General features: G+C 45.2%; 2 protein-coding genes across 7 annotated transcripts in view; one reads left to right on the forward strand and one right to left on the reverse strand.

Annotated features, from left to right (window-relative positions):
* Positions 1-11,421, forward strand: part of jarid2a (jumonji and AT-rich interaction domain containing 2a) — an 87,502-nt gene extending 76,081 nt beyond the window's left edge. For all 4 annotated transcript variants that reach the window (XM_061255230.1, XM_061255221.1, XM_061255238.1 and 1 more), the window contains 12 exons: positions 852-2,244; positions 3,700-4,184; positions 5,202-5,294; positions 5,675-5,793; positions 5,995-6,065; positions 6,196-6,310; positions 6,912-7,017; positions 7,814-7,996; positions 8,584-8,714; positions 8,869-9,049; positions 9,623-9,730; positions 10,180-11,421. In XM_061255230.1, coding sequence (XP_061111214.1) covers positions 852-2,244; positions 3,700-4,184; positions 5,202-5,294; positions 5,675-5,793; positions 5,995-6,065; positions 6,196-6,310; positions 6,912-7,017; positions 7,814-7,996; positions 8,584-8,714; positions 8,869-9,049; positions 9,623-9,730; positions 10,180-10,368 — 3,174 coding nt within the window. In that variant the 3' untranslated portion in view covers positions 10,369-11,421. The remainder of the gene's footprint in view (positions 1-851; positions 2,245-3,699; positions 4,185-5,201; positions 5,295-5,674; positions 5,794-5,994; positions 6,066-6,195; positions 6,311-6,911; positions 7,018-7,813; positions 7,997-8,583; positions 8,715-8,868; positions 9,050-9,622; positions 9,731-10,179) is intronic.
* A 1,431-nt stretch (positions 11,422-12,852) lies between these two features.
* Positions 12,853-26,104, reverse strand: part of dtnbp1a (dystrobrevin binding protein 1a) — a 50,505-nt gene continuing 37,253 nt past the window's right edge. For 2 of the 3 annotated variants that reach the window (XM_061254290.1, XM_061254273.1), the window contains 3 exons: positions 19,805-19,960; positions 14,751-14,891; positions 12,853-13,795 (listed from right to left, as the gene is read on the reverse strand). In XM_061254290.1, coding sequence (XP_061110274.1) covers positions 13,533-13,795; positions 14,751-14,891; positions 19,805-19,960 — 560 coding nt within the window. In that variant the 3' untranslated portion in view covers positions 12,853-13,532. The remainder of the gene's footprint in view (positions 13,796-14,750; positions 14,892-19,804; positions 19,961-26,104) is intronic. The other variant, XM_061254282.1, reaches the window with a different exon arrangement.

The following is a 26,104-nucleotide window of genomic DNA, read 5'->3' on the forward strand; positions in this document are numbered from 1 at the left end:
ATGAGCTGATCACAGTAGATATGATGCATGTGGGCTTACAGTGGGGGGGGGTATGGAGGTGGGACTGTTGACAGGGGGCAGGAGGAGAGACGAAGCCCTCTGATTGGCTCTATCGTCGGAGAGAACAGTGGGAATTTTGGCACGCTCTTCGCCAGGCCTCCTCCTAAGATCTGGAGCTTCACCTGCCGAGCCGGTAATTAATGCACAGTGCTGGACGAGCTCCTGGCGGCTCTCTTATCCGGTGACGGGAGGTTATGGTGCGACTGAGGTCACATCCTCCCTGTATTCTCTCTATTAAAAGCTTCCCTGTCCTTTCACCACTGAGGAGTACAGCAGCACAGCAGCAGCCTTTGGAGCTCCTGTTCTGACACCGTCCTCCTGTGTTTGCTCATCAGTAGTTGATGTTGACACTAATGGCGATAAGGGATCTCTGAACACAAGCAAATGCCCTTGCATTCTGTAGTAAGTAGAGTTCCCACATGTATTCTTTTGTGAGGCCTTAAAGGGACAATGGCTTGTGCATTAGACACATGCAGAATGCGGCGCTTAGGACCAAACTGAACGATCCTACACACCCGGCTGGAAATGGGATTACTGAGCCATTTTCACAGTGCTTTACCAAAGGCTTGATTTTGAAATAGTTGTAGACTGTAGGTGTTTTTGTCTTACTGTAGCCCAAGATGGGTCGTATTACTGGATTAACTGGTGCATTACACCACTGATCCATGCTCTGTGCATGTCCTCTGCTGTGTGTTAAATGTAGGTGTATGTCCCGTGTAAAGACAGTGTAACCGATGAAGCAGTGTGTAAAGTGTGTGTTTCTCACGTGGGCCGGTCTGTTTTCCTCGCAGGTTTCGAAAGCGAACGGGGTGACGCAGGCATCCTCAGTCAGAGGGCGCCTGCCCTGTGCCAAACGGACCCGCGGGTTCCGCCCGCTGCCATCCAAAACTGTGAAGTACACAGCCACCGTGCCCAAGGGCCACGTCACCTACACCAAAGCCAAGCGGAAACAGGCCAAGGACGCCAAACGCAAGCGCGGAAAAACCGCCGCCGCCCACAAGCCCCGCCCCAGCAATCACCGCCGCGACCGCGGCAACCGTCCCCACGCCAACGGTGCTGCCCGCCCCCAGCTCCACCGCTCCAACTCAGGGAAAGCCCAAAGCCGCGATGCAAAAACCCGCAAAAAGGTGCTATTATCCAGCGGGCTGCACAAGGTGGCTAACGGGGGCTGCCCTCCCCCCGCTGGGAGGCTGAACGGCCAGCTGTGTGCCCGGGACTGCCCGCCCGGCCGCGAGGGCTTACGGACCTCCAGGAGGCGTCTGGAGGCAGCCGAGGCTGCTGTGGCCCAGAGACTGAGCCTCACCAGCCCCAGAAAGGTCAAAGTGCAGGCCAGCCCGCTGGAGACGCGCAGCAGGAAAGCTACTCAGGAGAAAGCCGGACCCGGCGGCCATGTCACGAAGGAAAGTACGAGGCCCAACCTGAAGCAGGCGAATCCAGCTCAGCCTGGTCCAGCTCGACTCAGTCCGGCTAAGCCCAGTCCAGCTAAGCCCAGTTTGACTCAGCCTACTCCTGCTCAGACTCAGCCCAGCAGGACTCAGCCCGGCACGGCTCAGCCCGGCACGGTTCAGCCCGTAACGGCTCAGCTCGACTCAGCTCAACCGCCCCCCGAGCGTCAAAGGCCCAAACGGGCGTCGGCCGGCAGACTAATGTTCACCAGACAAGCACACTACAAGGTGCAGGCCGCCCCTGAGAAACACTCCTCTACCTCAAACAGCCCGTCCTCCTCCCTGTCACAGAAACCAGCAGAGAAGGAGAGAGAGCGGGAGAGAGAGCGGGAGAAGGAGCGGGAGAGAGAGCGGGAGAAGGAGCGGGAGAGAGAGCGGGAGAGAGAGCGGGAGAGAGAGCGGGAGAGAGAGCGGGAGAAGGAGCGGGAGAGGGTCCGGGCGGCCTGGAGCTCCCTGACGGAGGTGCCGGCGTTCCGGCCCGGGCAGCAGGAGTTCCAGGACCCGCTGGTGTATGTGGACTCGGTGCGGGAGCGGGCCGAGCCGTTCGGGCTGTGCCGGGTCATCCCGCCGCCTGACTGGAGGCCCGAGTGCAAGCTGAACGACGACATGCGCTTCCTCACCCAGGTGCAGCACGTCCACAAGCTGGGCCGCCGCTGGGGCCCCAACGTGCAGCGGCTGGCCTGCATCCGCAAGCACCTCCGATCTCAGGGCATCGCCAAGGAGGAGGCTCCGCTCATAGGTGAGGGGCCTCAGGGCCCGGCGTTCAGCAGCACGCCGCTGCCTTCCTCATTACAGTCTGAATGTTCTTCAGCCCGCCTGTGAAGATGGCTCCCTCTGGGAAAGTAAAGGTTGACTTGATTGATTGACACTGCGAATGCAGTCTGTGAATTCAGTGTCAATAGGTTTTTTTCCCTACAATTTGCATTTGCAATCAAATCATTTAAAATGAATTCCACAAGGTATTTGCATTCCACACATTCCACAAGGTAGCTTATGCTCACAGAACTGCCAAATGTTCTTTTTCAGAACAGTGCTTTTTTGTGCAGGAAACATTGTTTCAGTCTTCGTTCTTGGGTAGAACTTCTGTAAATCATTGAATCATGGGTTGTTTTAAGGACAGATTCTTTGAAGCACATTCCAAAAGCCCTGGAAAGTACATGTGAAATGTGGAGCACAGGGTATAGTTTAAGTATTCTTGAAGCATTTAGAAGCTTGGTGCCTGTGGAAGGTACAGAAGAGCAGACCATTGATAATGCAGCACCAGGAATGGAGTTAGACCCAGTGAGGGTACATACGTACTGTAAGGCTCCACTCAGCTGCCAGTCTGGACCAGTGATGGTTCACTGGGGCTCTGCCATGCTGCAACCCCTGCTGGGGACCCCCCACTCATCAAAATCAAATCAAAGTTTATTTGTCACTTACTCCATCATACAGGTACAATGTGCGGTGAAATGCTTCCCGCTAGCTCCAAGATCTACTTAGATGTGCTCATACATCCCTCTCAACATCTGCGACTAATGTGGAATGTTTTGGAGTGAGCTTTCGAATGCTGCAGCCAACCTGGATTAGGTTGAAACGAAGGGAACAGTGAGAGAGACAGAGACCGAAAGGGAGAGAGGAGGGAGAGGAAATGGCAGACAGACAGAGAGAACTTAGACACTCATTTTATTTTAGCCACCCAGGACATCAGTAGGTCTACTAAATAAATACTGCATGTGCGCACAATGAGAACATTCGCTATTCTACAGACAAAGGACAGCCACCATCCTCTGGAGCAAAAGCAACAGAGACAGTGAGAGACACAGAGTGTGAGTGTGTGGCTGGAGGGTTTTCTGTTGTGATCAAATCCAGGCCTATATCCAGCTGAGTCTGTTTCTCAGACCAGGAACTGACTCAGCCTTCTGGAGACAGTGCCAAGGAGAAAGTGTTTTAAGTGGTATTGTGGAAAGAAGAGAGAAATTATGCGGTGTGAACCACTCATTTACTTGAATGGTGGTCTCTGCTGCTTTTGCTTATCTAGTGCTCATTACTGCTACAGTAATCTGCATCACAGCATGTTTTCCCATTAGTCTTACTGTGGCTTACACACTGTGAAGTGAATGCTCGCACATTTACCGACGTTGTGTCCACAGCGTAACATACATGCTCAGTGATTCTCCGTTCATCCATGCCCTCTGTCCTCTTCCCTGCCCAGGGGGCTGCGAGCTGGACCTGGCCCGGTTCTTCCAGCTCATCAACGACATGGGCGGCATGCAGCAGGTGACGGACCTCAAGAAGTGGAGCAAGCTGGCCGACCTGCTGCGCGTGCCCAAGTCCGCCCAGGACCGGCTGGCCAAGCTGCAGGAGGCCTACTGCCAGTACCTGCTCTCCTACGACTCCCTCTCCCCCGAGGAGCGTCAGAGGCTGGAGGAGGAGGTGCTGGCCGAGAAGGAGACCCTGGAGAGGAGGAAGGGGCCCCTGGAGGGCCACTCTGAGGGAGGCCAGCGAGCCATGCTGCCCCGCTACGAGCCCAAAAACGGCCTGGTCAACGGGCTGCTGCACAGCAACGGCGTGGGAGGGAAGCTGTGGCAGCTGGAGGCCCGCCGCCCCCCGCCGCAGGAGAGGAGGAGGGAGGAGGAAGGCGAGGAGGAGGAGGAGGAGAGGGGCATTCTCAGCGACCAGCACAAGTGCATATACAAGGTAGTCTGCGGGCCCTCGAAACCTTTCATTCTGCACAGGTTTCCGAAATTGAGAGAGAGACAGATAGTCGCCCACGTGTATTGTCTGTTGGCCTGTTGGTTTCTGGTATTCTGTCCCTGGGGTTTCAAAATTCAAGGATTTTTCTATGTAAATTAATGGGAATTAAGTGGCAGTAATGTGACTTTATGGGAATTAATTGTTTTCCAATTATGCAAAAACCCATGAATTCCCATAAAGTCACATTACTGTCATTTAAATGGGGGTGGCACGGATGGTGCAGTGGGTAGCACTGCCGCCTCACAGCAAGGAGGTCCTGGGTTCGAATCCCCGTCGGCCGGGGCCTCTCTGTGTGGAGTTTGCATGTTCTCCCCGTGTTCGCGTGGGTTTCCTCTGGGTACTCCGGTTTCCTCCCACAGTCCAAAGACATTCAGGTTAGGCTGATTGGAGAGTCTAAATTGCCCGTAGGTATGAGTGTGTGAGTGAATGGTGTGTGTGCCCTGCGATGGACTGGCGACCTGTCCAGGTTGTATTCCTGCCTTTCGCCCCAATGTATGCTGGGATAGGCTCCAGCCCCCCTGCGACCCTATTCAGGATAAGAGAGTTAAGATAATGGATGGATCATTTAAATGAATGTCTCATTGTCTCATTAATATCTACAACCCACTCGGTCCAACACGCTCCATGCTCCCATAATAACATGTTTTCCCACTAGAGGGTGTAAAGGCTAGTCTCCTAGCGTTTAATTCTCCCACAGAATGCACACTGAACACTGACGATTGATGGAATGGGTTCTGCTAGCTTGATATTTTCTCAGTTCATTATCTACAGTAACCTTTTCACATGCACTTTTGTCATTCAGAAGAGGATCTGCTAAATGTCTTCATGCAAATACTCCACCTCTGGTTAAATGTCAGAACTTGTTTCTGCTTTTATCATTCTTTCCTTCTGACATGTTTTGCTGTTATTATTTGATGCTGAACTGTCCCTGATGATTTCTGTGGTGTGTTTGTCTTTCAGGGGAGGTCGGTGTCTTTAACCACCTTCTATAGGACCGCAAGGAACACCATGAATATGTGCTTTAACAAGGAGCCAGTGGCAACTGAAGTGGAGGTACAGCAGTTTTCTAGTAACTGGTTATGCCTGGTGTAATGTACAGTGTTAGCAGTTGGGTGACAGTAACGAAGTGCCACTGCTCAGTAAAAATGATGCAGCTGAATGTAGATATTTAGGATTTATTGTTACAAGTAAAAAATGTTGGTCATTATTGAGATTTATAGTCAATATTAGCCGCTTACTCTGACATGAAAGATTGTAGGGGCTGCATTGTATCATTGTGTTGTATTCTATTCATATCAGCTGTAATAAGGGATATCTAATTCTTAATGTATAATGATTTCCAGTGCATTAAGTAGCAGTGTGAAGGGCAGACATTAGCCAGTGTTGTTGTGAATGTCACTCACCCCACGCTTTGGTTTCTTGTGTGCTTACAGCAAGAGTACTGGAGGATAGTGGAGCAGAAGGAGTGCCATGTTGCAGTGCATTGTGGGAAAGTGGACACTAAAACCCATGGAAGTGGTTTCCCTGTGGGAAAGTCAGAGCCGTTTTCAAAGTGAGGACAGGTGCTGCAGTATCTGTGTTCACCTTAGGGGTTAATCATCCCAACTCCTCAGGCTGTCATGTGACTAAACTAAATCCACGGAACGCTTTGATTGGACGCTGGGCGTTTTTGCGAAGCACCCTAATAAGGGCTGTTCATAGGGTGTGTGCATGACATGTTAGGTTAATCTCACGTGCTCTCTCCCCTCCCCAGACATGGATGGAACCTCACTGTCCTTCCTAATAATTCTGCATCCATCCTCAGACACTTGGGTGCTGTACCCGGTACGTTCCTCACTGCTGCCCTGTATCAGCTGTCCTGCTCTCCTTCTGTTACTTCTGTAGAAGCTGTGGATCTTCTCCCCTTCTCCTCCCCCCTCCACCCCCCAAACTCCATCTTCTCTTGTCTCTGCAGGAGTGACCATTCCTTGGCTGAATATCGGCATGGTATTTTCTACCTCCTGCTGGTTTCGAGACCACAATCGCCTTCCTTACATAGATTACTTACACACTGGTGCTGATTGCATTTGGTAAGTATCCTCTGCAAGTTTAACCTTGCCTTATACACTCATTCATAACCTGTTGGTATGCATGAGGTTTTCCTGCATCTAATCTGACTAGTCTCTCTCAATTTCGGAAATGAAATCGGCTTTTGTTGCATTAATAGTTACTTCAGAATTTCTTAAACCTTTCCAGGAAAGGATTTTAAAGTGTCATTCATGAAGGATTTTTTTTATGTCAGATTTAACCAGAACTGGCTGAGCCTTTTTTTTCCTCAAGAACAATTTCTCTCAAATATCAGCCTTCTGCATTTTGTACATATTGATCTTAATCCATCCCCTACAGTCAAACTTAATCCTTCCCACACAGTCCACCCCTCTTGCTGGGTGAACATGCTTTGGCCTCTAGCCCTCGTTCTCTACCTTCTGTGCCGGTATGAGCACAGTACTGTGATATGTGGACCGTGGGAAGCTTTTAGGTAAAGCGTTTAGGTCTTAGCTCAAGTAGCCTCATGGTTAGGCCCAGCTGTGCTCCGATGGCTCCTCAGAAACGTGTTGCCTGTGAAAGCTCTGGGCGTGGAGCTGACGTTTCCCTCCCGTCAGTGTTACTCACCACACAAACTGACCGCAGGTACTGCATCCCTGCTGAGGAGAAGGCTAAACTGGACAGAGTGGTGCACACTCTGCTGCAGGCTAACGGGACACCAGGCCTGGAGATGCTGGAGAAGAACATCATGGTGAGAACTATGCAGCTATACAAACCAGCAACAGAGCATGTACACATGTACACACACACAGACACACACGTTTACACAAACGAGAAACGTGGCATGTCTGCAAATACACGCACATACACAGACACGTACACGCATACAAACACAAACGAGCAACGTAGAATTTATGCACATATGTACACACAGGCCTAGATACAGACACATACACATGCACACAAACAAGCAATGTAGCACGTCTGCATACACACACACACACACACACACACAAAAATGAATAATTATGAAATAGATTGCCGCAACAGCCTCTACTGTCCAAATGATACTCTGGATAACTGACATTTTACAGTGAAGTGCGTCTTTGTTTGTAAGTGGTGTTTGTTTTCTGAGAATGGAGCCAAGTTGATTGTTAATGGGGATTAGGATTGTGGATCTCCTGCTGTGGCGTGTCAGGATGGCCCTGTAGGCACTGTTGCCGAGCGACAGGACAAGTACACTAACCTCTCAATCAAAATGATCTGCATTTGTATGCAATTGTCTCTGAATTACATTGTACGAATGTCATGTCATGAATGATAATTTTGCGTTCGCTACCTTAATCCACTACAAATGTGATCTAATCACAGCTTTCACTTCATATTTTTCTAATGTTTTTATTTTGACCAATGTCTGCAATGACCTCCATCTCCATAACGTCTCCGTAGTGAATGTAATTGTAGATTAATAAAACGTGAAGACGTTTACGCTGCCCTGGGTAACGGCCTGGCCTCACATTCTCGTTGTTTTTGGGTCCTGCCCTCAGATCTCTCCGGAGGTTCTCCATCGGGAGGGGATCACAGTTCACCGGACCGTCCAGCAGAGCGGGGAGTTCATCGTCTGCTTCCCGGGCACGTTCGTGTCCAGGGTCTGCTGCGGCTACAGCGTCTCAGAGACGGTGCACTTTGCCAGCCCTCAGTGGATGAACCTGGGATACCAGGCCGCCAAGGTGAGCCGCTGAACCCTGAGGGGCCCAAGAGTGGCTCATAACATGACAATCACGTTTCTCCATTATTTTACATTTCCCCTCTTTACAGCAATATGGCGGAGTTAAAAATATCATTTAACATGTATATCCTGCATATTTTCGCTCAATTTCACATTCTCCTAGATCCACCATGAATGCCCTCTGAAACTGATTTTAAAACCTTTGTGGCTGGGCGGCTCCTGTGATCGTAGCGTCCCTGACAGCCTGTGCAGGGTGGGACACATGCTGCATGCCAGCTCTCGCTGTGTCCCTAGCCACTCCAGTAACACAGCAGCAGTTTCTCTGTAATCTCTCCCTCACACAGAGCTGCTGGAACCTTCCTCTGCCACATGCTCTCTCCCACCCTGTTTTATTTCATGAAGGGACCATACATGGGCCTACCACCAATGATATCTGTCCTCACTGCAATGGGATGAAGACCCTGAAATGCATTTCTGCATTCATCCATCAGTGTGAAATTCTCCATCTTGGTGTTATCGTCAGCCATCTTGTTTTGTTCATTTATTTTCTTATTCCACACTCTGCAAATTGGACTTTTTCTTTCTCAGGACCTGAAGTGCCGTCGAATCGAGAAACCCTTCTCCATGGAGAAGCTGCTGTATCAGATCGCCACGTCAGAATCCAAGCGGGAGAATGGGTACATACTGAGTACAATCTCCTCACTCATCAAAGATCTCAGGTCAGTTACTGCTGTGTGTCAAAGCATGTAAACGTAATTTAAATCGTAACCAGATGTGTAACCTCACCAAAGTCTGCCTACATGTTCACCACTGTGTGCGCTGGGTGTGTGTACAGTGCAGCGCAGTAGCTGTGTGTGTGTTCTGCTCCTGCAGGGACCTAGAGATGAGACAGCGGCAGGAGCTGTACAGAGCCGGGCTGCTGTGCTCTGCGCGCTACGGCACGCACGACTCCCACACCCCCAGCGAGGGCAAGAAGAAGCCCCGCAAGTGGCTGGCCCTGGAGACATCGGAGAGGCGGTGCCAGATCTGCCAACACCTCTGTTACCTCTCTATGGTGAGTGTTTATCACCTCTGTTACCTCTCTATGGTGAGTGTTTATCACCTCTGTTACCTCTCTATGGTGAGTGTTATCAGCTCTGTTACCTCTCTATGGTGATTTATCAGCTGTTATCTCTCTGGTGAGTGTTATCAGCTCTGTTACCTCTCTATGGTGATTTATCAGCTCTTATCTCTCTATGGTGAGTGTTTTATCACTATCACTGTTACTTCTCTATGGTGGGTCTGTCATAATCTGTTATTTTGCAGAGGAAGACTGCCCTCTATTGGATCTTCAGCATTATTTCCAGCGCCAATCTGTTTTACTCAGGTCTCCCATACAAATATTAATCAGGAACTACCCCCGTTTCCATCGGCATTCGATTGATGGTGGTTATACTGTATATTGGAAAATTATGCTTTGGTATTTCTTCAAAAACTGTGACGCATAATAACCATCCAATGTATATCATTTCAGTTTTATTACATTCTTGCTTTCTGTTTGGTCCTTCATAATGCAAATATAAAGAGATTATTTAGTCGGTTTGTGCGTTTAGTAATTAGGTGTTCTCTTGTTTTCTCGTCCTCATAGGTGGTCCAGGAGAACGAGAACATCGTGTTCTGCCTGGAGTGTGCGCTGCGCTACGTGGAGAAACACAGGTCGTGTCGCGGCCTCAAGATGATGTACCGCTATGATGAGGTAAGCTGTGAAGCACACTGTGTGAAATTGCTCTGGGTGAATAAGTTTCTCAGACCTGCAATTCAGTGATAGAGGCTTGAATCTGTGGCCTTAAACGAAGGAAAGTAGTGAAGAGGCCTTGAGCACTGATGTGCCATTACTCTCATTCCATTGGCTGATGTGTTCATTTATTGCTATCGGCGCAGGTACCGTAAGGTGCTCCTTTTACAGGAGGCATCTCAGCGCTTTGCATTTTATAAGTTGTGATATGCCAGTATGTGAATCATTTTCTTGTGAATGTTACATCAAAATCAATGTGATTGCTTCAGCCAGCCTGGATAGAATGGAAACAAGGTCAACCTGAAATCCAGATGCAAGTACAATCCTGTACACTCTGCTTCTGTGTACATTATTGTGTCTGAAGGAACGGCTTAGCTTCAAAGTCTTTATATGCCTTTTTTCTTCTTCAGGACCAAATCAACAGCTTGGTGAACCAGGTGTGTGGGAAGGCGACGTCGCAGAACGGGGAGGTGTGTAACGGCGTGGCCCCCAGCCGGACCTCGGCCCGGCGAGGCCCCCGAAAACGAGCCACGGTCCAGGTGTCGCTGTCCCGTATCTCCTCCTCTCAGCTCTCCACCAGTGTCGCCGGTTCCACATGAACAGGATCCCGCTTTTATTCTGTTTTTATATATACATTTCCCTCCTCTCCCCGTAGTATGGAAAACTTGCCGTAGAGAGCAAGATGTTTATTGCACTAGCTCAAAGGAAAATCATTTTGATTTTAGAGAAGTACTTTGATTGTTTTTAGCATTAAATGTACAAACACACAAACGTATATATAAATATATATATTATATAGCCCTCACCTCCTGCAGCGGCTGCTTTCTGTCTCGCTGTGGTTGTGCTGTTTCTTCATAGTTTAAACGGGTGGACCCCTGAAGATAGGTGGCTTTTTCTTGTGTTCGCTCATCAGCCGTAGGACTGCATATAAACACAACCTGGATCAGGAACAAGTTGCTAACAGAACCACAAACTTGACTACTTTAAAACACGCAGGTTGCACTGGCAGATGCAAGTGATTTTCATTTCACTTTGCCAGCGGCAAACCGTTTTGGGAGAGCAGTTGGGAAGTGAAGCTGGTTTGTGGTTAATCGGTTAAGTTTACATTTTGGTTTTTTCGAGTGTGAGGAGGAGGAGGTCACAGGAGAAGGCAATGGTAGCAGCTCCAAACACCCGGAGGAGGGGGATCGAGGCCGCTTTTTATTACGTGTGACAATGTCCTGATTTTAGCAGGAAACCCAAGCCATTGATTTCTGTTTGTTTTGGTGCTGTTCATAATATCAAACAGAACACAAAAGCGAAATTCTGACATTGTTTTGAACTGGCAACATAAAGGCTAAACGGGCTTTTTATCTGGTTCTACAAGTGCAATCCTATTAACATTCCATTCTGTTCGTCATAACGTCTCATCTATATCAAACATCAGTAGCATTATTTTATGGTTTCTTTTTTTTTTTGTGTTCTTTTGATTTGATTTTGGTCAAATGCGCTATCACAAGTGGAGCCACTATTCAGTGTGAAATGTGAAAAATGTTTTGCCCCTCTTTTCCAGATGTAATATGAAAGAAATTACGGAAAGAAAAATGTATCTGAAAATGGAAAAAGACGACACGCTTTGTACATAGACCTGTAAATGTCTTTAAATACTTGAGCCTTTCGGGTGGGTGGGGGGGGGAAGCCAAACGCACCCTGAAGAGAACAGCCTTATGTTTCAGTTCCTTCTGTGCCAGAGCTTTGCTGACAGGGTTCCTCTTGTACCATTTATAAATAATAAGTGCTGCTTACATCACTGAAGAAATAAGGAGTAGCCGTGGCCCCTTAGTTTTTTTAGCTTTACTTTTATAAAGAAAGGGAAAATATTGTGACACAAAATAGGGTTTTTACATTTTCATTAATGAAAAGTTGACAATGTAGTAGCCACTCATGTTGCACTGAGCTCGTCGGAGGTGATGGTCCTAGAATTAATTACGTCCTATAATCCAGTTGGTTGTTTTGTCCTTTTACAGAAGACTGAACTGTTTCAGGAGTATTTAATGAAAACAAAGTTGTGTTTTCAAACAAAATGTGGTTGTTTTTTATGGCCTTATGATGTATTTTATGATTTTATGGTCATTTTTCTACAGTTGAAACTATTGCTTAGTCTTTTAATTTATTAGCTCTGATTTGGAAAGGTTCATGTTGGTTATTTACAGTTTTTTTTTTTTACTTTACACGTTTGTACTTTAAGGTTTAATAAAAATGTAAGGACAATTCACTGTCACTTTCCAGAATGGGTGTGTCTGCATCTTTTCTGCAGTGCCACATACCATTTGTGGGGCTGTGTGTGTGTGCGTATGTGTGTGTGCGCGTATGTGTGTGTGCACGTGTGTATATTCACTGGTTTCACCATGCCATCAACTAAATGTACACTACTGAGGGACACGGCTAGGTGCTGGAACTATTCATCTGAGAGATTCACTCAATTCTACTTTTTAATACAGTAAATGCAGTTTATCCCACTGGGGGTTTTTATTTTTTGGACAGATCTGCACTTTTCATAAATAAAAAAAGTAATCAAATAAAAAAATGTTATATTTATATGAACAGATCATGTACAGAATGTACACATTCAAGTATTTGCAGTTCCACCTCAAGGTACTCTGAAGCTCTTTTGAAGTGAAAGATGTTCACAAGAGATTTGTCTTAATGCAAGAACATCTCTTCTAAGGATAACATCAAAAGGAAACTACCTGGTAATGGCAACCTGACGTGTAGGCTGTTACCAGAGTGAAAGGTAGCTATAAACTTCAGCACTGGAACGACCCAAAATGCTTGTGTAGTTGGAGCTTAGAGCTACTATAATTTTTTATTGTATTTTTTCCCCAACAAGTTCACTTCCATCCTTCACTCCTGTATTTTTACACTCGGCCTTCAGTTTATGCTGAACAGTGCACATAAACTGTGTTGATTTTCACAGCTGGGATTTTATACTGGACCTCCCTAGTGCATCGTTTCCTTCCTGTCACAGTATATACTGTGCGTGTGCTTTTACCTGACCGGCTCATTCATGTCAAAATGGCTCCAAACAAATTCCCCCCTCAGGGTCTGAAAGCAGATAGTGCTTTATTGACAAGTGCAGCAAACAAAAAGTAAGCTTCATTTTTGACATTGAGTACTGGTACCAGTACTCTACAAAATAAATCTACAAAAATGTAAATACCATTATATTGAATGGATATCCGATGCAGCAAGGAACACAAGCAAAGTTCACCTTGGACCTGCAGTATAGCAGTGCATTTATATTGTATGTTCTGGGAAAGTAGTAAATTAATGCCTACATCTCTTAGACTATCGTGTCCATTGATCAAATAGCCAGGAACACTGTAGTTGAATCTTCTGGCTGCACTGTTCTCGAGAACAGATTCAATAACACTGATTTCACAGTATTTTGTTGTGAAAATTGATCCAAGCTCAGCTGTGATTTTGCATTCACTTTTCTGTACAAACAAGTCGGGCACACATTCAAGTGAATCATAAAAGCCATACTGCATTGAATGAGAATATGCATTTGTCACACACGTTTATCAAAGACTTACACACCACCGAATGATTGCTGTCGTACACAGAATGGCAAACGTTGAGGAAAAAAAAAAAGTTTATTTGGCGAGAGTAGTAACTAAAGTGGTACAAGAAAAACCGGGTGGGGGGGGCAAGACAAAATGGCGGCCGCTTGTTGCTCTCAGCCCGCGGGCCCAGTTCATACAGTCCTCGGCCGCAGGCTGTTCTATGTGGCCTGCGAGTCGCTGTCGTCAGAGTTCTTGAGCGGCTCGGTCTCGGGCAGAGCCGCCAGGGTGGTGTCCGCCTGCACCTCCTCCTCGTCAGACTGCACCACGGGGGATTCGCTGGCCTCCTCGCTGGTCTCCGGGCTGCTCTCCTGGCTGGCCGAGTCGGTGCAGGAGGAGGAGAGGGAGGAGAGCTTGTGCCTCAGCTCTGCCTGCGTGGGCACCTGCAGTGTGATCTCCGAGGGCGACGAGTCCTGAGCCGAACCTGGGGGAGGAGGAGGTGCTCAGTCTTACACCCGCCTTGCAGATGAGGACGCTGCATTCACGATGGCTGCCTTCAGCTCTGTGGCTCTCATGAAGACCATCACCCCAAACCTCAGTGAATGTGGAGGCACATACTAGAATTCCATGTCTGGACACTGACAGAACCGGCTGAGCAAGTTAGCGCGGATGGTTCTGGTTCGTTTTGTTTTTTTCATTTTTCTTTGACAGGGTCTCCATAGCCACAACCCAATTCAATTATCCTCTTTCATTCTGCGTGCATTTCATTGATTCCCTTTAAGGCATAAAAGCTAAAAGATTGGAGCAGGCCTATTTAATAGTTGCACATAGTACTAACAGTAATGTGATTGCCACCCCTCTACTGACTGTGATGAACTACGGTGCCGATCCAATTACAGTAAAATCTTTTAAGTGTTCCACAGCAAACATCAATAGTGAATAAAGTGCTCAGAAGCTGGAGGCATATCAGTGCTGACAAAGACATCTGTAGTGCTGGCATGGTGGCACAGCACAGGGGGATGTTCACGGCTGGCGTGGATGCCGTAGGATTTACTTAATCTTTACAGAAAAAGAATATCACCTTTTTATCACGTATTAAAAAACATACTTTCCTGTGGCATTGAAGTACAGTAGCATTTCAGTTACAGTCAAGGAATGAGAATAAAATGATTGTATATATTTTAAACTGATTAAATATATCATTCCAGCTATAGAGTACTGTATTCAGGTTGAGTTTTTCACATAATTCTTAGTAACCTCCTTCCCTGATGCATTCATCAGCATGACTGGGTGTATTTCTTTCAGCCACCAGTGGAAAAACTCAATGACAGGTCTTTTAAAAGAGCTTTCAAGAAAATTACTACACAAGATATAGTACAGGTTCTGTTGTAAGTAAATATTTGCTGACCCCTGGTGGTGAGGAGGATGTAATACTTTACCCGTCACTGGTGAAGCTGCGCTGTTGTCCTCTCCGGAGTTCAGGAAGACGTCCAGGGCCTCCTGGTCTGACACGTCCATTAGATCCATCTGCTCCAGCATGTCAACATTCACCTCCATGGATGACATGCTTCCTATAGGCTCTGATTATGACAAAAACACAACCAGCACAGCTGTAGTCACAGGACTCCATTACCCAGACTGCAAGGTTCTGAATCCAGGAGCATATCGGTTCACATTTTCCAATCCCTGGGGTTTGTATTCTGTTTGGAACCATTGCAGTTCCTGCCTCTACTCAAGATCTATTCTAGTGTAGCCTCAATTACCTTGTTTACCAGGTATGTTAACCAGGAGTTTGTTACTTTTCCCAGCTAACCAACATAACAGTGAAGATGGCTTCATTGCCTGTGGAACACCCAGCAGTCAATGGAAGCCAGTATCTAACTCAAAGCAGTATGGATATATGCCCTGCCAGGTTAGTCTGTACTACAATGTTGGGTGTATTTGCTAATGTAATTAAGTAATATGGACTGAAATATTTATCAGAGCTAGCTGTTGAATGCGTATGTCCAGTGCCACTGCCGCAGAAGCACTATCCCAGATCTTGTTCAATGGCTGTGGCCGGTTCTTAAGGCTGGCTTGCCTCTCAGACAAAATTCAAAAGCTGAAAAATATATACTGTGAAAGAGCTGGTGAAACACCTGCTGCTTCTGATTCGTCAGCCCGTGTGCATGAGTCATTTGAGTCCCGAGCCCAGCTGCCATCAGATGTGGTAAGCAAGGCTAGCTTGAGCAAGCCAGTACAGTGAAAGAAAGGGCCCCCCACTGTCTCACGGGTGTTGCCTGAGCTGTCACAGCTCGTCTGAGAACATTCCACAAGAGAGCAGTGTAAAAGAGCTCCCTGTGGATGCTCCCCCGTCAGGGCCACATTCTACCTGCCTCTTTCAAATGTTCTGTATGAATTCTCATGTGGCCAGGTTAGTATGCGCTCTCCCCTTTTGATCATATAACAATACACCTTGTCTCCTGGAAACATCACCTTACATTTCTTTCACTGCTGACATATTGACATAGTACATGCATTTCAGTGTTAATACACCTGCCTTTTCTCCTCTTCGTCCTGATGTCTGATACTGCTCATGTATCAGGAGCAGACCTGGGTCAAATACGTAACAGTTTTGGATTCAAGTGCTTTTCTATGCTCGATTGATCTTGCCTGGTGCAATTGAGCCAACCGAGAGGACCAGTGGCTTACACCTTTTGGGAGTATTTCATAGCTTCCTTCCAATACAGCAGACAAGCTCAGTAAACCAATCCAAAACAACATATTTAACCCAGGTCTGATCAGAAGAATGCAAATTAACATTTGCATTTAAGATTTCACACAAAGAAACAAATGAACAATCACCACTAACAAACACTAAACAATTATACAAACACTACAATTCACAGGGAACATATAAAAACAGTATTATCTTTATCTCAGAAGGTGAAGATATTTGACATTACACCATAAATCCCAGTTAATGAACAAAGAGGAAGAGGATCTGTTTAAGTTTTCTGGCCTCCTCAGACACAACTTTTGGATGTCTCTGACCGTACCCAACTCTGGACTCAGATGAACTGACACAGTGACAGGGGGAGACAGATGCACCAGCACTGTACCTCAGATATTGTGGAGGAAGAGCAGCGCAGAGCAGCACAATAGAGAGAGAGGAATCTGTCAGTTTTACAGGTTAAAACCACCAAAGGTACAACAATGACTGGACATTCACTGAGCACTTCATTAGGTATCTATTAGGCTTATCTTTTTTGAGTTATTGGTCTCCTGCTGCTGTAGCCTATCCACTTAAGAGTTATGTTGTGGGTTCAGAGATACATGCTCAGTGCATATCACTGTTGTAATGTGTGGTTATTTGCGTTACTGTCACCTTTCCCGTCAGCTTTGACCAGTCCGGCCCTTCTCCTCTAACCTCTCTCATTAACAACACATTTTTGCCTGCAGAACTGCTGTTCATTGGATGTTTTTTGTTTTTGCACCATTCTTTGCAAACTCTAGAGACTGTTGTGTGTGAAAATCACTGGAGATCAGCAGTTTCTGAGATACTCAAACCACCCTGTCTGGTACCAATAATCATTCCACAGTCAAAGCCACTTAGATCACATTTCTTCCCCATTCTGAAAAACAGCTGAACCTTTTGACCATGTCTGCATGCTTTTATGCATTTAGTTGCTGCCACATGGCTGATTAAATATTTGCATTAACAAGCTGGTGTACAGGTCTACCTAATAAAGTGCTCACTGAGTGTATGTTGAAAATAATACAAGATTAATTCACCTCAGATAACTGCAAGGTAACATCCATATGAGAAAAGCACTGCTCACACAGACTGATCACACTTCACATGAACACAACTAGGGATGAATGATATATTGGCAACTGTACTGGTGTCATCCAAAGTTAAAAGCTAACATTTTCATGATTAGTATCAGTCTGATGAAGCTGATATGTCAACAAGCATTTCTCCATTTGAAAGTTGGCATCCTTGCACAGGTCAGTGGTTATAAACAACATAAGGCTACAACAGAATTAATTTGTTCAAAGAAACAATATTTGTATTAATTACATATTGCTATGGCTGGAGTTTTGTCCATGCAATATACAGTATTTCTGGGGTTTAAGTCTTTAAACTGAGATGACCATTGCATGTAACTTGCATGTAACTTCACTGAACCATTTGTGTGTGGATTTTGATGTATGTTTGGAGACATGTATGTTTGCTGGACAATCTACGACCAAGCCTCAGCTTCCTAGCAGAGAAAAACAGATTTTCTGCCAAAATTTCCTGGTACTTAATTGTGCCATTGATCTGAAATGGTGCTCCTGGACCACTGGCAGCAGAACATCAATAACCCTCCGCCATATTTCACAGCAGGTATGAGGTACGTCTACTTGTATGCATTCCTCTTTTGCCGCCAAAGATGTTGATGGTGTTTATGGCAAAAACATAAGATTTTGGTCTCATCTGACCATAGCACTTTCTTCCAATCCTAATTCCAGCGATGTTTGGCAAACCCCAGATGCTTGGTTTTGTTTATTGTGCACAGTAAGGGCTGTCTTCATACTCTCCTTCCAAAGAGTTTGTAGGTACGATGGTGCCATTTTAAGGTTCTTTTTTAGACTCTGTGACCCCAAGATGCAACCAATCTCAGCAATTTTTAAACCCTAATCCTTTTTTATGGCCTCCTTCACCATCTTTCTCACTGTCCGTGCGGACATCTTGTACTTCCGTACTCCTCCTGGCAAGTTTGCAACCATTCAATATGTTTTACATGTTCTTAATTATTGTACAGTGCTAAGTGTATGTTTTTTTTGTACCAAAATGTGAGATTTATGAAAGCATTTGTTATCTTCATCTCAATCTGCTTGCATTTCAGCAATCGATACAGGCTGTTTCTAGAACAATTACTCAGTGATTAAGCTCAATATAACGCATAAAGAATTCAACACTATGTTGAATCAAATGAACCAAAGCACACTCCAGGGTATGTTTCAGAGAAAGCGTTTCCTATTCCACCACACTGTATAAATCCACCGTTGATTAGATTTTTTAGTTCTATGGAACAAGAAAACCCAGTGAAACCTGTGGAATGGTAGTTTTTGTGGTTTCTGTATGTGCGCATACTTTTTTATATTACTGGCATAGGGGGCTTCATGGACAAGCCAATGCCAATCTACAGTCAGGTAATTAGCACTATCAGCCCAGTGACATTGTTGGACTTTGCTATGAGCTAGCAAATTAGTTTGCTTGAAGGATGATGGATGGATTTTACAGTATTTTGGAACAGGCACTTATCTGTAACCTTTTATCAGACAGTGGGACATTTAACCACATCCAATAACCTTTCCATGACCTTCCAGTATTCAAATATCTTCATGGAATTTTCAAGAAATGGAGGGACTACAAACAGGACTATACCCACTGGAAGTTCCTGTGCTGGGCCCCCTGTGGTGTAGGTGTTAAAGTTAGCTTTATCCATGCAGGGGAGATGCACATGGCACAGTGTAATTCTTCCCACAATATAGCGCAACACGAACAGCACAGCAAGCCTCCTCACACCACCAGTTCAGCTGAACAGTTTTAAAGGACATGTACTGTCAGAGCAAAACATTGGACTGGGGACGATGTCTGTATATATCCTCTCTGAGATATTTCTATAATGTCTATAAAGTCTTTAATGTTAATGTCTATGGTTGCTTGGAACATTATCAAGACTTGGCATGTGGAACAACCCCCCCCTTAAGAAAATGGAACAGCCCTTTGAACATCCCACAGGGATTTGTGCAAGTCTGACAACCTGTGCTTGATCAGCAATTCAGGGGATTTACCACATTCACTACATATTGAGGGCAAAGGAAGCACTTGAAGTAAAATAGCTTGTCCAGCTATTGCATGTATTGGGAAGAAACTCAATTTACAATTTCCATTCATTCCATTCCATCAGAGAACTGCCTTTATCTACTGTGACCCTGAGAAAGCTTGCCATATTATAACAATATTATTTATATATTTGTTGTTTGTTAATTTAATATTTTTTTCATTATTTTACATTACAAAATACCAGAAATATACTGTCGGTATGAAATCTCAGAAGGGTGGTTGATTAACATTCTGCTTCCCTTTCCGGTGGTTTCCTGGTAACATATCGGTTGTCCTGCATAGACGCCCCACCCCCCTAACCCAACCCCTCCACCTAGTGCCCCAGAATGTCCCCTTTGACCACTCAGTGTCACTGACAGACCTGTTCACCTCTCTAACCCCTGAGTAGCCCCTGAGTTGCCCCTGAGTGAGTTACCCCTGGTCACCAGGCTCACCTCTCTTGCCTCTGAATTACCCCTGGTCACCAGGCTCACCTCTCTTGTCTTGCCCCTGAATTACCTCTGGTCGCCAAGCTCACCTCTCTTGCCCCTGAGTCCCGCCCCTGAGTCCCACCCCTGGTCACCAGGCTCACCTCTCTTGTCTTGCCCCTGAATTACCCCTGGTCACCAGGCTCACCTCTCCTTTCCCCAATTTGCAGGTAGCCTGTGGAGAGGTACTGCTCCATGTCCTGCTGGAAAGCCTCTTCAAAAAACTTCTGCCTCTCCTTCAGCTTGGCCTGTTGAGCGTGCTCCATCTCCAGAACCTTCTGGGCATGCTCAGCGTCCAGCTCCGCTGCAGGGGCACAAACAGCACTTGGGTCACCCCTGTACACTGGCCGAAAACACATTACTATACATCACACTGGAAGTGCTATCCTGGGTTACCCCTGTACACTGGCCGAAAACACATTACTATACATCACACTGGAGGTGCTATCCTGGGTCACCCCTGTACACTCGCCGAAAACACCTGAGACCTGTCACAGTATTATATATCACACTGGAAGGGCTAGCCTGGGTCACCACTGTACACTGGAAGGGCCATGTCATGGTCTAACTCCCACAAAAACAGAGGGAATTCACTTAGTACCACATAATACGTTTTTGCTGATTAAATGTGCATTTTTTTACATAATGATTAAATGCTCCATACTGTATACATGTAAACACAATATCAGAGGAAATTCACTTGATGGCATTAATTTCCATAAATGTACATGTTTTCAAGTATGCTCAAGTGTGCTTGAGGAAAAGGTTATGCTTTTATTTTATTCAAATTTCCATCTCTGAGGACAGTATTACATAGTCTGAGGATAAAACACTCAGACACTTGGGCCCGGTGACTAAGCAGTGCCACAGCTCAAGGTCTGGAACAGATTCACTACACAAAACCAAAACAAACGTAGAGAGGAAAATATGATGTTTGTAATCCACAAAATTAAGACAATGGCCATCCAAACTTTAAAAATAAGCCACTGGTGCTGGCAGAGAGCATTGTTTTGGTTTCCTGTCTCTTTCTCACTCTGGCAGGAAGTGATGACTTCCTCTCTTTGATATGATCCTCTCTTAACCATGGTTATGATATGTGATCTCCGTGCTCTACTGTAAAGGAGAATTACAGTATGCATTTCCCTGCATCAGATTTTATGATGGTTGTAGGCCATAACGAGTCAAAACAAACAGAAAGATCTGCCACACTTACTGTATACAACATACACGTACACACCATATACATACACAAATGACTTTGAACAGACTACTGGCAACATCCAAACATCACTGAATATAGAGACCTGTCAGGTCTGACTTTTCATTGGCTTAGTTCTGAGTCCAGACTGCATGTTCTGCTGTCAGTCGTGTCCCTTCCCCGTTTCAGAACTCTTTAAGCCAGCAGGTGTTTCAGACACCTGGAGGCACTGGTGAGGAATTCTCAATGTGTGATCCCAATCTGCAGTCCCTGAACTGATCCGTTCCTTAGACACAACCTCCGGCTGCCACTATTACGCCACATTAATGGAGCTGTTTGTCCCATTCAGGGCAACTCTAGCAGAACAACCCTTAGCAATGGCAGGAATTTACCGTCTTTCTTTCAGACATGTAAATACAGCTGTCACTAGTCTCTTCGTAATTAAGTCCTTTTGTGCCGTGGTTCTCACTGTTAACCGAAAGAAGCAACGCTGAAAAGGACACGGATACCTCCATTATGTATGCAGCCCTGTGTGTGGTAGTTGTGCTTAAAATTAAACTGCATAATTGCAGAGAAATCAGAACAAGGAAGTGCTGCAAATGCAAACCGTCAAAAATGCAAATTTAGCCATTGGGGAAGAAAAAGCCAAATGTCACCGTCCTCAAGCTTTGTTTGTTAAAAGTATTTGAGCTCCAAATAAAAATAAAATTAAATAAATAAAATTAGAATAATTTCTAATTAATAAGTGACTGCATGGACATGTGGTGTGAGGACTCTCCTCTGGTTAAAGTACAGTGCTGAAGGTTCACTATTTCAACAGTCACAGACTATCTAGCAGACATCCTTATCCAGGGCTACACGTGTAACACGTTTGACACAATGGCCTTTTATTCAGCCAGAGGTTTACACACACAATCCAGCTTTATTAATAATACACAGGTACCTTCACCTCTATCCAGAGTAGAATTTGAATCCTGACAGCATCCTGAGCCAGTGTAGAGTAACTGTAGTGTAGGTACAGCCTGGGGCATCATGGTAACCAGTAATGCAGAGTTTTTAAAGTGTTCAAACAGAGTGCTCACAATATGCTCTTCTATCCAGTGAGACTAACACCCTTCCCCCATATCATCACACCAAATGCCAACTTGTTCCTGACTGCTCAGAGAGATGAACAATTCTACAGCGGAAGTTCAGTTACTCTTTACAGTGGTGTGTGTGTGTGTGTGTGTGTATGTGTGTATATGTGTGTTTGAGTGTGTGGGCGGATGAGTTTTATCATCACAATGGTAGAGACAACTGCAATGATAAAAATGTATAAATTGCTCAAGTTTGAATGAATGGAGTTGGTCACACCACACCTGACCTTGAATGATGGAGCGAGCTATGCTGAGATTGCTTTCCTAAGAGCTCCAATGACATAGTTAACAGGTATGAAGAAGCGATTATGTCTGCCACTGAGGCCCGGCCTAAGTTACTGCACAGGAGCGGAAAAACAGCACCTCCCTCTTTCTAGAGCATGCACCTCCGTCACAGTGCCCGCACATTAAATCACAATTCATGTCCTTACCACATTCCATTATCCAGGCAATTTATGCAGATTACATTAACATGTTATCTGGATCATTTATACTGTGGCTAGGCAGGTTAAGTACCTTACTCAAGGGTATGATAGCAGTGGCCTAGAAAAAAGAAACTGAGAATGAGCTAAACTAAAAGCATGAATGTAAGAATGACCCCCCCCCCCCACACACACACACACACACACACACACACACACACACACACACACACACACACACACACACACACACACACACACACACACACACACACACACACACACACACACACGAGTACAGATGTGGCCAAGGCTAAATCCCACAATCAGGAAGCCACTGGTGCTGAAATCACGGCAAATGCTAAAAGTGTGTGCTCCTCCATGCCATGCTGATGCTCCAGTAAAACAAGAGGCACAGCTCACATCCCAGGTACCTGTGCAGGACCCCAGATCCCTGTCCCAAAACAGCCACGTCTGTAAAACCAAAACTTACCCGTCAGAACAGAGAATACTCCACGAGCTGCCTTTGAGTGTGCAGGCCCTTCTCAGCAGCCCACACCTCTACACCGAGACAGGAAGAACACACTCCGCTGAGCATCAGGAAGCGGCTGTGTGTGTGTGTGTGTGTGTGTGTGTGTGTGTGTGTGTGTGTGTGTGTGTGTGTGTGTGTGTGTGTGTGTGTGTGTGTGTGTGCGCACACTCAAGGGTGGAACATTACTCAAGTAGTATCATTTCCTGTCGTATCCATATAACAATAAATGGTTTTTATATGGGTATGTCATTAACATACAACACAACAGGCTCTTAACACAGGTGAAGCATTCATACAGTACTGCAACATCAAATATATAACTGCAATGATTTAAACATAAAGCTAATTAAGTATGCTTTGATAGGATAGGGACATTTGTGAACAAAATGAAGAATGGTGTAATATACTATAATTAACTGGCTTGTTTTTTTCTTTTTAAAGCTGAGTTTCAGTGTACTCTGCATGGGGCTTCACAGGACTACGGTCAGCTAATCCCTGGTGAGCCTTCATCAGTGGCAGAGGGAGGTGACGGCAGAAATCCTCTTCCTCAGAAAAGCAGACGCAGGCACACACTAGGTCTCTCATATAATCTAAGCTGTTTGGTCAAGTATGCAATTATTTTTACAAGATCTGCAATCTGCAGTCACTTAGCCTGTAGGCTACTCGCATTCAGAAATAGAACTGAATTACGAGAGTGTGCTGAAATGTACCGTAGAGTGTGATGCTATGAAGGTCTATGCGGAGACATCGTCTCATGTTAATGTCTACAGGCAGAGTGAGGAAGGACACCACAGCTAATGCACAATAGCATTTAACACTCAATTATGTCAGCCTTGTAAAGGAATGACATCATAAAGGTAATGGAGGGAGTAAAGGGGGAGCCTAACATGCCATTACTTAAAGACATAAATGTGAAGCAGAAACTGCTGCAACAAAAGAGGTTGCTAAAACACTTCAGTGGTGTTATGCTTACAGTCATCAGTGAATCTTTCATGAGTACAATACTCCAGCTTGAACCGAACATTACAGTCATAGCCAACAATTCAGTCGAACAATAGGCTAAGCTTGACAACCAAGGTACATAGAAAAAGCCAAACCCAAAACATTAGTCCACAGCCACATACCTAAACATGCTAGCTGGCAAGCTGATACGAGTGCCCAGCACAGCAGTGTTATTCAATAATGGTAAAAGGTAAATGGTTGGCATTTGTACAGCTATAATAATCAAAACCCATAGAAAAAAAAAAAAACAAAGAAAAGTGCAATGCACTAAATCATTTGCTGCTGATTCTCACATTACAGTGCCTTGTTTTTTTTTACCGTTTTGAAATTCAGTGCCAGCTCCTAAAGGCAGAAAAAGGCCCACATCCATCTTCCAGTTCAATGACATTACTATATGGTATCATAGCAACATTTCACTTAAAGCAGCTCTCGCAGAGGTACGACTTACCACAGATGAAGGAAAAAGTGAAATCTACCAAACCACACTTCTATAAATACCACAAATATCAGATGCCTGTTTTTGTGGTTCTGTTTTTTAAAATGAAATGACTCAGTTTTGCCACCATGGCTAGCATGACGTGTTACCAAGAGTTTAATTAAAAATAATCAACTTATTTTTTCCATGAGGTTGTGAGTGTTGAGACCGTTTAACCCACCAGTGCGGCAGTGCCACAGTGCTAGAGTTCCTTCCTGCTTTTACACACTTTTGCAACATAAACAAGTAGTATCATCTACGATGTACTGTACACTGAGGCTGTTCTGGACACAAGAAGCCTAGCAGCTCTAAATTAAGTTCAACAGAAAATGTCTGCCGATGACAATATGAAAGGTGGCTATCTTTCTAAAACAGCACCTATCAGTTTAACCTAATAATTTCATCCAGCAATTTATATAGCTACATCTCACTGACTTTGTAGACCTCCAAGAACTGGAACATTTTGCTTTTACTGACAATTTGGTAAAACAATAGGAACAACTTGTTGCAGCACTGCCACCCTGCCAGAACATTCTTCAGACACTACAAAGACAGGCAGGAAAAGGCAGACAATAATAATGACTAAACATGACAAGTGTGGAAACTACCTCCCATAATTCTAACTGCAATTAATAAGGCACTAACCAGGCTCTGCCAGGGTTAATTAATGAGGATTTACTCATTATAGATGTTTCCTCTGGATGTACGGAGGGCTCCAGGATCACTGAGCTAGTTATTAATAATGATCCACTAACACCACAGAAAGGATCAGGAGTAAGGACACAATCTGCTCCCACACTGATTTTATGACTTGGGCAGCTACAGCTGACTGTGACCTATGCACGGTACCGGTAGAATCTACAAAAGATGTCTTAATAAGGGCAATAAATCCAGACAGGCATGGTCCACAGTGAGCACTAATGCTAAGAATACTATTTTCACATACATAGTGTGGATGGCAGAATCTTCACAGAAACACAATTCTCGCTGCCGTGGCTGGAAGCCAGGGTACCTTTGCAACAGTCTATACATATTTTCTACACCCCCACTAAGCTATCAGCTTAGACACACTTAAAATTCTGTGCAATTCTCAGTTCACACATTTTCAGCTTTACCTACTAAACCGTAATACCATGCTGGCTGAGTTTAATATGGAATTAGATACCCAGTACAGGAGGTGGTTGAGGGTTATGGGAAAGAATCAGGCTGCATTTGGGGCGGGTGTGCGTGTGCGTGTGCGGGTGTGTGCGTGTGTGTGTGTGATAGAAAATAATAATAACTCTACTCGCAGGTCTCCAGGAGTGCAAGCAGATGGGCAGCAAATGGGTGGGAAGGGAGAGAGAAAAAGAAAGAGATGAAGATGAAAGGAAGTGAAAAACAGGTGGAGGGAATGGAACAAGAGAATGAAACAGCATGACTGAGCTGGAAAAACCGAACACACTGTACCATTAGTGTAGTTGCCCTGTAAGTAGCAGCCTGCCATAGACTAATAGGGAACGCACATCAAATAAACATGTCACTTATATTAATGTTATGGTTCTGGATGCCATGTCATTATACAACAGGTTTCATGGCCTATATCATTAATGCCAATGCTGTGTTTACTGCGCTCTCACTACGTAATGCTTTGCCAGTAGTACACACTGTGATTATCATGGCAATAAAGCTCATAAGAATTTGAGA

This window comes from Conger conger, chromosome 1 (assembly GCF_963514075.1).
Source record: "Conger conger chromosome 1, fConCon1.1, whole genome shotgun sequence".
NCBI classification, from domain to species: Eukaryota; Metazoa; Chordata; class Actinopteri; order Anguilliformes; family Congridae; genus Conger; species Conger conger.